The sequence below is a fragment of the Panthera onca genome, assembly GCF_046562875.1.
Source record: "Panthera onca isolate mPanOnc1 chromosome E1 unlocalized genomic scaffold, mPanOnc1 haplotype 2 h2.Chr16_ul_11, whole genome shotgun sequence".
Taxonomy (NCBI): Eukaryota; Metazoa; Chordata; class Mammalia; order Carnivora; family Felidae; genus Panthera; species Panthera onca.
Window position 1 is genome coordinate 302,765 of NW_027675810.1, and position 15,550 is coordinate 318,314.

Below are 15,550 nucleotides of genomic sequence, written 5' to 3' on the forward strand. Positions count from 1 at the left end.
TCCTGATGCTGTAAAATTTTACAACGTTTTTTTTGGGGTTTTTTTTTTTTTTTTTTTTTTTGTTTTTTTATTTATTTTTGGGACAGAGAGAGACAGAGCATGAACGGGGGAGGGGCAGAGAGAGAGGGAGACACAGAATCGGAAACAGGCTCCAGGCTCCGAGCCATCAGCCCAGAGCCTGACGCGGGGCTCGAACTCACGGACCGCGAGATCGTGACCTGGCTGAAGTCGGACGCTTAACCGACTGCGCCACCCAGGCGCCCCATGATGCTGTAAAATTTTATATGACTGTTTAGGTACAGGTTGAAAATATATTTTTTTAATTTTTTAATTAAAAAAAATTTTAAGTTTATTTATTTTGAGAGAGAGAGAGAGCACACACACAAGCAGGGGAGGGGCAGAAAGAGAGGGAGAGAGAGAATCTCAAGCAGGCTCCACATTGGCAGCACAGAGCCTGACACAGGCCTTGATCTCACAAACCCTGAGATCATGACCTGAGCTGAGATCAAGAGTCAGACACTTAGCCAACTGAGGCATCCAGATGCCTGAAAAAAATTGTTTTATTTGACTTAGCTCTCAGTGTTCCCTTTCAATATAGGACAACAGGGAAGGAAGGATAAGAAGAAATGAAATGATAATATATAAATAATTCTGGGAAAACATTGTATAAAACAAAAACAGTATCATCTTGAATGAGGATAAAAGTCCAAAATAAAATCGGATTATGATAGATTAAGGATGCATATTGTAATTTCTACAATAACCTTTGAGGCTTCTAAATTAACAAGAAAAATAAAAAATAATTAGTCCAAAAGGAAGGCAAGAATGGAAGGAAACAGAAAGTTGAACATGTACAAAAACAGGAATTCAGTAAAAGTAGATTTAAACACAAATATGTCAGTAATCTCATAATTACTACTAATATTGCAAAAATGATTTTCAGATTGCTAATTGTTTAGGGTTTTTGCATGCTAATTGGTTAGGATTTTTGCATTGTTTGTTTATACAAAGATTAGCCTGTGATTTTCCTTTTTTGTGTCTTCTTCATCAAATTTCGGCATAAAGATTATGATAGTTCCATAAATCAAACTGGCAAGTGTTTCTTGTTTTTATGTTTTTTGAAGAGTTGAGTAACGTGGAAATTATTTCTTACTTCTATGCTAGGTAAAATTCATCAAGGAAGTGATCTAAGGCTCTAAAATTTAAGAATTTAAAATATCTGAAATCTAAGGATTCAGAGAAGTCAAAAGTAAAAGGATGGATAAGTATAGACCATACAAACACTAAGCAAAGGTAGAGTAGGAATATTAACATCAAACAAAACAGGCTTTAAGAAAAAACTTTTCTAGTAATAACAAAAAGAAGTTTAATTCACCGTGAAGATGTCATAATTCCAAACTTGTATGCTCGTATTAACATGGTGTCAAAAAAAACAAAGAAAATTATAAAATTATAATGAGAAATAAAAATCCAAAATTACACTGAGAGAAATTTTTTAAAGTTCATTTATTTTGAGATAGAGAGTGTGCGAGCAGAGGTCAGGGGCAGAGAGAGGGAGAATCTTAAGCAGGCTCCACGCTGTCTGCACAGAGCCAGATGTGGGGCTCAAAGTCACAAATTATGAGTTATGACCTGAGTCATGAGCCATTCAGGCACCCAGGGGGAGATTTGATACATCTTTGTCAGTAGTTAATAGAAGAAGCAGATATTAAGATATTAAATCATTAAGACTTTAGGATATTTGAACAAGAAATTTAACAAAGTTGATTTAATGGAGATATAGGCAACACCGTACCCAATAATTTCAGAATGCATATTTTTTCACATAGGGAATATTTAGCAAAAATCACCATGTACTGGATTATAAAGCCAAATCTCAACACACTAAAAAGTAATGGCTATAAGCAATTCAAAAATAATAGTAAGGAAAGTTTCACTTAGAAGAGCACTAAATAGAATAAATCACCTAGGAATAAAGTTAACAAAAGAAGTACAAAGATCATACTTCAAACACTACAAAACACTGTTGAAAGAAATAAGACAAAACTCTTAGCAAAATAGGAATAGAAGGGAACTCCTTTAATCTGATAAAAGTTACATATATAAAACTTCAATAAGGTAATACTTAATGGTGAAATATGGAAATGTTTCTCTTTGTGATCAGAAATGAGGCAGGCTGGGGCACCTGAGTGGCTCAGTCGGTTGAGTGTCCGACTTCGGCTCAGGTCTTGATCTCATGGTTCATGGGTTCAAGCCCCGCATCGTGTTGACAGCTCAGAGCCTGCTTCAGATTCTGTGTCTCCCTCTCTCTCTGCCACTCTCCCACTCATGTTCTTTCTCTCTCTCAAAAATAAATAAACATTAAAAAAAATGTTTAATTAAAAAAAAAAAAAAAGAAATGAAGTAGGAACTCCTGGGTGGCTCAGTCGGTTAAGCATCTGACTCTTGATTTCAGCTCAGGTCACGATTTCATGGTCCTAAGATCGAGCCCCCACATCGGGTGTGGTGCTGAGCATGAGCCTGCTTAAGATTCTCTCCCTTCCTCTCCCTCTGCCCAGCCCCCACTTGTGCTCTCTCTCTCTCTCTCTCTCTCTCTCTCTCTCTCTCTAAAAGAAAAAAAGGAAAAGAAATGAGGTAAGGATGTCCGCTATCATCACATTTACAATACTATATTGGAAATTCTAACTGAAGCAGTAAGGCATGATGAAGAAATAAAAGGCATAATGATAGAAAAGAAAGAAAACTGCCATTATTTGGAAACATAATTATATATGTAGAAAACTCAGGAGGATATTCAGATAATTATAGTTTATAAAAGTATAGAAAGGTTGCTGGGTACAAGGTCATTACACAAAAATCAATATTTTTTATGTATCAGCAACAAACTGAAAAAGAAAAAAATTTAAATATACCATTTTCAACAGTATAAAAAATACCTAAAAATAAATCCATTGCATTAAATGCAAAACTTTACCTAGAAAATTATACAATAGCCAGCCTAGGACACCAGAACACCAAGAAGATGATGTTAACTTTGTTAGTCCAAGCCACTGTTTGGACTGTGAGGAAAAGGAAGATGCAGGCCGACCCACCTGCCCCTACTCTGACACTTTCAGCAGTAAACAACTTCTTAAAAATAAGTTTGAACACATAGGTGGGAAAGTTTGTGTTCAAACCAGGGATTGTAATAGCTTTTCTTATATTCTAGAATATACCAAAACAAAAGTAGATTCCGATGGGGACGTTGTTCAAGATGGAGTCAGAGTGTTCATCAAAAAGAAAGCACAGCTAACACTTTTAGGAACAGAATTGGTCTAAGTTGAAGAGTTTGTGTTCAACAACCCCAACAAGAAAAGAAACTTGTGGCTGTGGAGAAAGCTTTAATATGTGAAACCTCGGGACTAGTCTGGCTGTAAGCTCCTGGAGGCTTGTGGAAGTCTGCGGGCTTACGGAAAAAATCACGTGACTGTTATATGCTTAAGGTTTATAATGTATAACTGCCTTGTGAGGAAAATACAGTGATGCATTTTGAAAATGAAGCCACTATGTTAGACTCTAGATGGTGTTATTTGTATTCTTTTTAGGGGACAGAAAATGAGAAGCCATCACTTTTGGGGGGGGTCATTTTTCTACTTTTTCCCTTCCTTTTAAAAGATTCATGTATAATTAACATTCAGTAAGTTTTAGATGTACAATATCCTAATTACACAATTTTATACATTTCTCAGTGCTCATCAAGATAATTCTACTCTAAATCCCCTTTACCTATTTCACTCACCTGCTCCACTCACTTTTCTGTTAAGGAAAAAAATCCTACTCTGCACTTAACTCTCTTGAATCTTTTCTGTTAGAACTAATTCCATTACAATTGCCTTTCTGAGAGGATTTTGGGAAATGTATTCTTAATAGGTGTGCAGTCATTAGATCTCTGTTGAATGGCCTGACTGCAAATCCATTGGTATTTTCCTGACCAGTTGACAGCTTTTAAAATTTAGAGGTAGGACTGACTTTTAATCATTAAAAACAATTGTTTAGTGCTCACAAGTTTATATTTTTAGGTTTGATAACGATTCTTGTGTATTTTCTAAATACACTGACAAAACAGATTTGGAGGTTTACATACGTCTTAGGACACTTATACTAGGCAGGTAAATTACATTAAAAAGATTGGTCTTCATAAAAGATCTTCCCAGAGAGCATTAATATTTTTTTTTAAGTTTTTACTTAAATTCCAGATAGCATTAGGGGTGCCTGGGTGGCTCAGTTGGTTAAATGTCCAACTCTTGATTTCAGCTCAGGTCATGATCTCACAGTTTGTGAGTTTCAGCCCCTCATAGAGCTCTGTGCTGACAGCACAGAGCCTGCTTGGGATTCTCTGTCTCTTTAACTCTCTACCCATCCCCTGTTCGCTTGCTCTCTCTCTCTCTCTCTCTCTCTCTCAATAAATAAATAAATAAACATTAAAAAAAATTTAAATTCCTGATAGCATTAATCTTTTCCCTCTGCTTTTACTGTGATTATCTTAAGTTCTCTTAGTCTGTCAATAAGATTTCAGCCACATCTATTTTTTACTTTGATGTTTATAATTTATTTAGTAGTTCTATAATGATTGCTTAGTACTTTGTTTCTTTAGTTAGGCAATTCCCCTTGTTTTATTTTTAAAATTTAATTATTTTTTAATTTTATTTTTTATAGTTTCAAGTTTTAATTAATTTTTTTAAATGTTTTTAAAATTTATCTTGAGAGAAAGTGTGCATGAGAAGGGGATGGGCAGAGGAGAGGGAGAGAAAGAATCTTAAGTCTGAAGCCAGGCTCCATCTCAGGACTGTGAGATCATGGTGTGAGCTGAAATTAAGAGTCAGATGCTTAAGGGGTGCCTGGGTGGTTCAGTCGGTTGAGCGTCCGGCTTCGGCTCAGGTCATGATCTCACGGTTCGTGAGTTCGAGCCCTGCATTGGGCTCTGTGCTGACAGCTCAGAGCCTGGAGCCTGCTTCAGATTCTGTGTCCCCTCTTTCTCCACCCCACACCTGCTTGTGCTCTGTCTCTCTCTGTCTTTCAAAAAAGAATAAACATTAAATAAAAAAAGAGTCGGATGCTTAACCTTAAAACCTCAGTTGGTTTTAAGCATCCGACTCTTACATCAGGCATACATACTCTGTAAGATCCGACTCTTACATCAAGCATACATCAGGGCATGTATGAAGAATGGACAAATGTCCGAAACATAAAAAAAAAAAAAAAGAGTCGGATGCTTAAAACCAACTGAGCCAGCCAGGCGCCCCTCAAGTTTTTACTTAAACTCCAGTTAGTTAACATATAGTGTAATATTACTTTCAGGAGTAGAATTTAGTGATTCATCACTTCCATACAACACCCAGTGCTCAACACAAGTGCCCTCCTTAATCCCCATCACCCATTTAGCCCACCCTCCCCACCTTCCCTCCAGCAACCCTGTGGGGATAAGCTTAGGAATCCCCCAGGTTTACACCAATGGGTTAACAAGGCATAAAGAAATACAAAGTCATAAAATGCTCACACCCAAGTTTGGGTAAACTAGATTGGCACTCCAAGAATAGGGGGGTGCAAAGACACCCCAAGAATAGGGAGGCACAAAGGTGCCAGGAATAGGGAGGAGCCAAGGCACCCCAAAATAGAGAGGGGGTGCAGAGGTCCCAGAATAGAGAGGGAGAGGCAAAGGCCTAAAATAGGTATGGTGCTAAGGTGCCCAATATATAGATAGGTATATGAAATTTTTTTTTAATGTTTATTTATTTTTGACAGAGAGAGAGAGAACATGAGCAGGGGAGGGGCAGAGAGAGAGAGAGGGAGACACAGAATCCGAAGCAGGCTCCAGACTCTGAGCTATCAGCACAGAGCCCGACACGGGGCTTGAACCCACAGACCGTGAGATCATGACCTGAGCTGAAGTCGGATGCTCAACTGACTGAGCCACCCAGGCGCCCCTGATAGGTATATGAAATGAACAAGATTAGATATTCAGGGTGGAAGCACCCCCAAGTTAGTACTACAGCAGAAAATCTGCTTTCATAGGAGAATAGGGCCAGGTTAGGTAAATTGGTGAATTGGACTATGGACCGCTGTGCTGCAGGCAAAGCAGCCCGAAGTGGGAGATGGTTAACGTAAGAAAAGGTGCCTTATTAACCCTGAGGTTATTTCCCCTATCTGCCTTATCCCCTAGGCTGGCAAAGATAAACAGGTATGATAAATAGCGCCTCCTGTCTGTTGTTAACAACCATCTACCCATCTGCCTGGTGCCCAGATTTTGTTTTATATTGACCCAAACCCCAAACACTGTATATCTTCAAAACCCCCCTTTTCCCTCACGTCCCCAAGTTAATGTTCCTAGTTTGTCTCTTTGTACACACCCATTACATTTGGGTGTAAGCCTTCTGATCTGAATAAATATGGGGCAAGGGCCCTTATTCGGGGCTCTTGTCTTTTCCCCAGACATTATCCATCTCTTGCTTTAATCTTGTGTCCACTCTTTTGCTGGTCAAAAGAGAACTTTAGACTTAGAGTCTATGACACAACCCTTAGTTCTTTCTCTATCATTTGGAATCTGTTTCATGGTTTGTCTCTCTCTCTTTTTTAAAAAAAAAATTTAATGTTTTATTTATTTTTGAGAGAGAGAGAGCACAAGCAGGGGAGGAACAGAAAGAGAGGGAGACACAGAATCTGAAGCAGGCTCCAGGCTCTGAACTGTCAGCACAGAGCCTAACAAGGGGCTCGAACTCACGGAACCATGAGATCATGACCTGAGCCAAAGTCGGATGCTTAACCGACTAAGCAACCAAGGCACCCTTGTCTCTCTCTCTTTTTTTTTTTTTATAAAAAAATTTTTTTTTAAGGTTTATTCATTTCTCAGAGACAGAGAGAGCGTGAGCAGGGGAGGGGCAGAGAGAGAGAGGGAGACACAGAATCTGAAACAGGCTCCAGGCTTTGAGCTGTCAGCACAGAGCCCGATGCAGGGCTTGAACTCATGGACTGCAAGATCATGACCTGAGCCAAAGTCAGATGCTTAACCGACTGAGCCATATGGGTGCCCCTGTCTCTTTTAGTGCCACCATGTTATGTAACCTTCTCATTTTGAGATCTAGTTTTATTGAATCCATGAAATTGCTCTGTAATGTGAATTAATTGTCAAGTACTTCTTTTTGGTTGTTCCTTAGGTTAAACTGACTATATTACTACAAGATGGGGTTATTTGTTTTTTGCATGCTATCTTCCTTCCATTCCATCTTCTTTCCTTATTTTTCTTTTGCTATTTTTCTCTGCTGTGCTAATGCTAGAATTGGTGCCATATCCTTTCTTTTCGTTTTGCATATACTTCAGCAGTTGTGTTCAGATTTTCATTTTATTCTCAGGATTTAATGTAACAATGTTTAGTTGCTCTCTTGATAGCATCTCAGACCAGTTAGCTTTCTTCAGCTAGGTGTATTTAAAGAAAACTGTTCTACTCACTTCTATTGTAATCGGAGAGTGTGGTGATATGTTACATGGTCTTCATTATATGTGAGCCCTGCTCCCATATCTGAGGTTTGGTTTCATGTCCCAGCAGGGTTCGTTGCTCTAGTTAAGTAGAATGAACTCGGTAAAGACATTTAACCAAACCACAGATCTGTGCATGGGATGGTATTCTTGGGCTTCCCATCAGACCTTCAATTCTGCCTGTAGCTCTTTGTTCTTGTTCACTTTGTTAGGTATTGGAGGAAAGAAAAACTAGACAGATTTTGGTTTTTTCATCATCTCAAACTGGAATCCTCTGGACCGGTTTAGATAGTATTAAAATAAATTGAAGAATTGAAAGAACTTACTCCTAAAACTCTCTGTGCCTGTCACCTTTTGTTAGAGTGATAGGTGGTGGTGGACAGTTGATAGATGCAATTATTTGATAGGTTTTTGCAATTATTATTATTGGTCTCTCGATTTTTTTCACTTCTTTGCTCAACATAGGTAATTTATTTATTTTACACTGGAAAAATGTTCATTTTATTAATATTTTCAACATCTTAATCTCATGTTATATATAACATATTGTAATAGTATTATTATGCTTGATATCTAGTATGTTTTTAAAATTCTTAGTATGTTTCTCTCTATCCCTTTTTAGTCTTTCTGACTATATCAGAATAGCTGAGGCATATATACTGGAAATAACCATCCGTCAATGTTTTAAATATTTTTATTTTTTATATTTATTTTTATTAAAAACATTTTAAATGTTTTTATTTATTTTTGAGAGAGAGAGAGAGAGAGAGAGAGAGAGAGAGAGATAGCAGCAGAAGAGCAGAGAGAACAGGAGAGAGAGAATTCCAAGCAGGTTCCACACTGTCAGCACAGAGCCTGATGCAGGGCCTGAACCCATGAACCATGAGATCATGACCTGAGCTGAAATCGAGTCGGACACTCAACAGACTGAGGCACACAGGCACCCCAACCATTAGTCAATTTGAATCATTCTTCATCATAGGCTGTTCTCTTATTGTTTAGTGTTTCTTTGAAATGTTTCTCATTCTGTTTTCATTTTCTTCTTTATTCTTTGATCTGAGAATTGTTTGTCAGTACTCTCACCAATTTTAATTATTCATAGTAGAACACTCTCTTAAAGAAGAGACAGGATGTACTTTCACGTGAAACTTGAATTCAGCCACATCCTTTAAAAAATGCCCTGTTGATACTAAATAAACACTATCACTGGTCTATGGATACTCTCAAACCCAAGCTGTCCTAAAGGGAATGCATTTTTATGTGCAATGCTCACCAGCAACTGGTAGGTTTTGTGAAAAATCTTCAAGTTCTTTGTGTGACAGCTTAATCCCCATATTTTCCAGAAATGGGACGAGGTTATTCATAGCCACCTTTCCTCCTTAGGAGAGACAAATTATCATAAAAACAACCAAGATGCAGAAAAACTCCTTACTAATTCATGTATATTATGGTTATCACTTTACTCATGAAGACTTTAAGGTCCAGTAAAAGCTAGTCAACGGTATAAGGAGGGTCAATTTTAAGACTAGATGGAGAGTCTCATCCTCAGACTGTATCTTGTTGTTCATATCAACATAGTGCAAGTTCGAAAGGGGCTGGGTAATTTCCTAGGGATTTATGGCATATACCACATATCCATAAATATTGGGAAATACACATGTGAAATTTTTAACGTAATAAAAATAAATCAGTGTATATGAAAAATAAGAGAATATCACAGATATATCTGCTTTCTCATCATACTTCTCACTCACTTTGAAGAGCCTTCACACCATCCAGCAGCCTTTTTTGATACACCTTTCCTTCAGCTGTAAGAAAAGACATGATGCACGGTCAGAGAAAAATAATAAGGGAGATGCACCTAAATAATAAATATTCTACAATTTTCTCCCTATTTCCATAATTTCAAAAAAAAAATAGACTTTTTAATGATTTTTCTGAAATGTACCTAACTTCCTCTCAAATAATGACAAAGTTGGTTTGGAGAAAGATTTTTAATGAGGCAAATTTATTCACTTTTGCATAAAAGGCAAGGATTAGTGGTTTAAAACTTATAAAACATATCTCATTTGATTTATTTTTACCCTTGACTTCTTTCCTTACATTCTTTCTTTTTCCATTTTTACATTTTTCCACTTACTCTCAGGAATATTAATGGAACCAAGGACAACAATACACATATCTTATTGGCAAGATTAAGTGAAATAGCTATTGATTACCATAATGAAAATGAAATGACCCTGGGTTTTTGGGTCACTTAGTTTTTATTCTAAAATAAAAACTAAAATTTTAGTTTTATTCTAAAATAATTATTTAGAATTATTCTAAATAATGTTAAAAGTTTTCAAAAATGATTAAATAAAACAAAACAACCTGTAACAATCTGACAGCATTTTAGAAGAAAATCTCACAGGCAAGTAGTCTAAACCCCTTGAAGTCTACATATATATTTTAAATCCTTACCATCAACTGGTAGAGTTTTTACTAAATTAAAGTATTCCTTGTCTGTGACCTCCACTTTCATGTCTTTCAGAGCACTGTCTACATCACTGACATCAATTTGCTTTCCTAGAAAAGACAGAAATGGTGATAAAAAAGAACTTGCGAAGAACACAAAATTAGTGAGTTTGATTACAATCAAATGCTGCTAACTAGCAATATTTTTACTCATGTGCCATTAAGATAATTTCATCGGTACTTAAGAATCACATAATCTATAACAAACAAAAAAATTAAAATAAACTTTTTTTTAATGTTTATTTATTTTTGAGAGAGAGAGAGAGAGAGAGACAAAACATGAGTGGGGAGGGGCAGAGAGAGAGGGGGACAGAATCTGAAGCAGGCTCCAGGCTTTGAGCTGCCAGCCCAGAGCCCAATGTGGGGCTCGAACTCATGAATGTGATCCAATCACGCATGACCTGAGCTGAAGTCGGACACTCAACCGACTGAGCCACCCAGGCACCCCCCAAAATTAAAATTTATTATCACCTTGGCTGGTTTATAAATATATAAATAATAAAATAATAATTTGGGTCTTTTCTTCACAAAATAGAAATGTAAGTAGTTCTCCTGATGGTTTGAAATTGTAATTATGTTAGGAGCAGTATAATGTTAGGCACATAAATCTAGAAAGGTACAAAGATTATATGCCTTAATATGAATTAAAAATTAATATAATATATATAAAAATACACATAGTGATGCTTGTTAAAAAGTATGTTTCAAAACAGAGCCTCAGGCTTCCACAATAATTTTTGTTTTGTACTATTTTTATGGTAAATAATCTTTTGATTACTATACTTTTGTAACTTTAAGAAGGAAAAACAATTTTGGTTTAATTAAGCCTTTTGTTTAAATCAGTGTAAAGGGCATCTCTGAAGTTTGCTGCCTAGAATCCTAAACTTTTAGTTCATAAATTAGGTATGTTGCATATTTCAAGTGCATATGTCTAGTATAAATTTCTTTTTATTTATTCTGCTTAAGAGTCACTTGGCTTCATTAGATTTATACTATTTATCTGTTCTGGAAAGTTCTCTTCAAATATTGCCTCTGTCTTGTTTTCTTTCTCTTTTCTTCCTGGAATTCCAAATAGATATATCTAAGATTTTCTTATCTATCCTCAGTGTCTCTTAACCTCTCTTTCAGAGTCTCCATTTCTTTGTCTTTCTGTGCTATACGCCTTGTAATTTCTTAAGTTCCTTAGTTCTTTCTTCAGCTATTTATAAATCCTTCAAGTATTATATTTATTTATTTTTTTAGTGGCTGAGTAATAGTCCAGTGTCTTTTTTTTCTTCCAAATTTTTATTTAAATTCTAGTTAGTTAACATATACTGTAATATTGGTTTCAGGAGTAGAATTTAGTGATCCATCACTTACATATAACATCCAGTGCTCCCTCCAACAAGTGCCCTCCTTCATGCCCATCACCTATTTAGCCCATCCCCTGCCCACCTCCCTCCATCTACCCTCAGTTTGTTTTCTACCATTAAGAGTCTCTTAAGGTTTTCTTCCCTCTTTTTTATTCCCTTCCCATATGTTCATCTGTTTTGTTTCTTAAATTCCACATCTTAGTGAAATCATATGGTATTGTCTTTCTCTGACTGACTTAGTTCACTTAGTATAACGCACCCTAGCTCTATCCACATTGTTGCAAATGGCAAGATTTCATTCTTTTTGGTGGCTGAGTATTATTCCACTGTATATATACACATCTGCTTTATCCATTTATCAGTTGATGGACACGTGGGCTATTTCCATAGTTTGGCTCTTATTGATAAATGAAACTAAGAGCTGGTTCTTTGAAAGAATTAATAAAATTGATAGCCTCCTAGCCAGACTTATCAAAAAGAAAAGAGAAAGGACCCAAATAAATAATATCATGAGTAAAAGAGGAGAGATTACAATCAACACCACAGAAATACAAATAATTATAAAAGAGTATTATGAAATTTTATATGTCAATACACCAGACAATCTGGAAGAAACGGACAAATGTTTTAAATTTTTACTATTTTCACCTCTCAAAAGTCTTTTTGGTTCTTTACCAAATTGCTTGCTCTTTACTTATGTGTTCCAGCCTCTCTTTTGATTATTAAACTATATTAAGCATGCTTATTTAATAATTTTTGGTCTGATAATTCCAAAATCTAAAATCTCAGGGCACCTGGGTGGCTCAGTCGGTTGAGCGTCCGACTTTGGCTCAGGTCATGATCTCACAGTCCGTGGGTTCGAGCCCTGCATCGGGCTCTGTGCTGACAGCTCGGAGCCTGGAGCCTGCTTCAGATTCTGTGTCTTCCTCTCTCTGCCCCTTCCCCGTTCATGCTCTCTTTCTCTCTGTCTCAAAAATAAATAAATATTAAAAAATAAAAATAAAAAAACCAAAATCTAAAATCTCTGCTCATCTGCTAAATGTTGTTCATTATGGGGGTCTTACTCATGGTGACTTGTTTCTTTGTATGTTTAATAATAATTTTAAACTATAAACTGCTCTCTATGTGAAATTTTTGTTTTGAGAAAGAGAGTACCCTTCAAGACAAGAGTCAGATTGATTCATTCTAGATTATCAGTGCATGAGGTCAGGTGACACTTCAGGAGCATTAACATAGCACATCAATACACAAAGACCATCGCTTATTATAGATTATCCCTTAATTCAGTAGCCTTGGCTATATCCTCCTTGCTTCAGAGAAACGGCCGTTTCTAAAGTTAGTCAAAACATCTTCAGATCTCACATTAAGATCATATTTAAATCTGACAGCACTATATACCATTATAATCTCTACTGCTACCTGAAAGTGTCCAATATCGTTTTGACTAGTTGGTTACTAATAATGGACTATTGCTACTTTCTCCCCATATTACTATCAATGGTGTAACACTCTCTTTTTTTTTTTTATTTTTTTTTATTTTTTTTTTTATTTTTTAATATATGAAATTTACTGTCAAATTGGTTTCCATACAACACCCAGTGCTCATCCCAAAAGGTGCCCTCCTCAATACCCATCACCCACCCTGCCCTCCCTCCCACCCCCCATCAACCCTCAATTTGTTCTCAGTTTTTAACAGTCTCTTATGCTTTGGCTCTCTCCCACTCTAACCTCTTTTTTTTTTGGTGTAACACTCTCAATCCAGGGACTCTATTTCCTTCACCGGTAGAGAAGAATTCTACTTCTGTAATTACAATTTCTGGAGTTCAAGAAGGGTCCATATCCTAAACAGATCATTTGGAAACTTCAGTACCACACTCTGATTTAATATTATTTGTTGGTGGGTCTTGTCTTAAAAGTGAAAAGGGACATAGTAGGCTAAATATGCAATAATTGGTTTAGTTTCTCTTGAAAGATCCAAGTCCTTAACTGATATAATATTGGTTCAAGTGACTGAACATTGCCCTTTCTAGAGATTTCAAACTGGTAAAACTCAAGGATAGGTGACATACTTTTGTAGTAATTATTACTTGGTGCTTTGATGCTGCTCAAAGAAATTGCTATCATAAAGGAAGAAGTCCACAGTAAAATAGATGATATAATGACTAGAGAGAATGCTGTAGCAGATCATCCTATTAAATAGACTGTGCAGAAAAGAGTTAACACAGCAAACCTAAGTCTGCGATCTTTACAAGAGCCTGCTTGCCAGGTGGTACTTGGCTGGCATATGGGAACTCGGATTTCAGAATGTTCCCTCCAATATCAACTGATAAGCCTAAGTCACTGTGCCTAGACTCGTGCAAACAATGCGATTTATGGTGAATATTGGTTTTTCTTCTGGGAGTCTGGTATATTGAGAGTTGTTAGGCAGAGGGTGCCTATGTGACAAGCCTCCAGTAAAAAACCTTGGGCACTGAGGGCTTAATGGGCTTCCCTGGGCACACATGTGAAACTGCATTTTTGCTGCTGGAGGGAAAGTATGTTATGTGTGACCCTTCATAAGAAGGAGAGCATAGGAAGCCTCCACATAGATTCTTCTAGAAGCTGCCTACGTGTTTTTCTCTTACTGATCCAGCTATATCCTTTGTGTTTACCCTTTGCATCATACAGTTCTATGGGTTTTGACAAGTGCAATATGTCACGTATTTACCATTACAGTAACATACAGAACAGTTTCACTGAACTAAAATTCCCTTGTGACTCTCGTGTCCATCACTCCTTCCTATGCCACCCCCCGTAAACTCCTGGAAACCACTGATCTTTTAACTGTCTCTATAGTTTTCCCTTTTCCAGAATGTAATATGTTGGAATAACACAATATGTATGTAGCCTTTTCAGACTGGCTTCTTCCATTTAGCAGTATGCATTTAAGATTCCTTCATGTCTTTCCATAGATTGATAGCTCATTTCCTTTTATAACTGAATAATATTTCATTATGTGAAGGTACCACCATTTGTTTATTCATTCTTTAATTGAAGGTCATCTTATTTGCGTCCAAGTTTCAGCAGTAATGAATAAAGCTACTATAAGCATTTGTGTGCGGCTTTTGTGTAGACATGTTTTCAGCTCATTTGGGTAAATACCTAATTTGCAACTGTTGGATCTTATGGTAATACCGATTAAGTTTAGCTTTGTAAGAAATTGCCCAACTGTCTTCCAGAGTGACTCTGCCATTTTGCATTCCACCAACGATGAATAAGAGTTCCTCTTGTTAGCCATTCTAATAGGTACGTAGCATTCTCTCATTGTTTTAATTTGCAATTCCCTAATGACATATGATGTTGACCATCTTTTCATATCCTTATTTGCCATCTGTATATCTTCCTGGGTGAGGTGAATATTCAGATCTTCTGTTCACTTTTTAAAAAATGTTTGTTTATTTATGAGAGAGAGAGAGTGTGCAGGGGAAGGGCAGAGAGAGATGGGGCAGAGAATCCGAAGCAGGGTCTGGGCTGACAGCAGAGAGCCCAATGCGGGGCTTGAACTCATAAACCATGAGATCATGACCTGTGGTGAAGTCAGATGCTCAGCCAACTGAGACACTCAGGTGCCCATGTTCACTTTTTAATTAGGGTTGTTTTCTTATTGTTTAGTTTTAAGAATTCTTGGAATATTTTGGATATAAGTCCCTTATCAGATATGTGTTTTGCAAATATGTCCTTCCCGTCTGTGGCTCATTTTTTCATATTAAAAACTAAAGTTCGTGTTTGTTTGTTTTTTTTTTTAAGTTTATTTATTTATTGTGAGAGAGATCATGCTCACCCATGCAAGTAGGGAGGGGTAGAGAGAAAGATAGAATCCAAGCAGGTTCTGTGCTGTCAGTGCAGAGTCGGACATGGGGCTCAAATTCATGAACCACGAGATCATGACCTGAGCCAAAACCAACAGGCAGACGCTTAACCAACTGAGCCACCCAGGCGTCCCTAAACTAAAGTTCTTTCTGAGTGACCTCTTATAGATAAGAAAAACATGTGTAGGATCAGATTCAAAGATTCCATTATAGAATCACAAAATTTGACTTCAATTTTGTAAAGAAATACTTGGAATGGTCAGATTATAATATCCATGACAATAAGATCCAGCAAAGTCAGGATTTTTACCTCCTTGCATACAT

At 36.8% G+C, this 15,550-nt stretch overlaps 1 protein-coding gene and 1 pseudogene across 1 annotated transcript in view; one reads left to right on the forward strand and one right to left on the reverse strand.

Annotated features, from left to right (window-relative positions):
* The first annotated feature begins 3,025 nt into the window (after window positions 1-3,025).
* LOC144615211 (iron-sulfur cluster assembly 1 homolog, mitochondrial pseudogene) lies at window positions 3,026-3,391 on the forward strand (annotated as a pseudogene).
* A 5,374-nt stretch (window positions 3,392-8,765) lies between these two features.
* LOC144615215 (uncharacterized) overlaps window positions 8,766-15,550 on the reverse strand; it is a 37,302-nt gene continuing 30,517 nt past the window's right edge. Inside the window, exons 13-15 of the mRNA XM_078442080.1 lie at window positions 9,973-10,077; window positions 9,264-9,317; window positions 8,766-8,887 (exon numbers count right to left, since the gene is read on the reverse strand). Coding sequence (XP_078298206.1) covers window positions 8,766-8,887; window positions 9,264-9,317; window positions 9,973-10,077 — 281 coding nt within the window. The remainder of the gene's footprint in view (window positions 8,888-9,263; window positions 9,318-9,972; window positions 10,078-15,550) is intronic.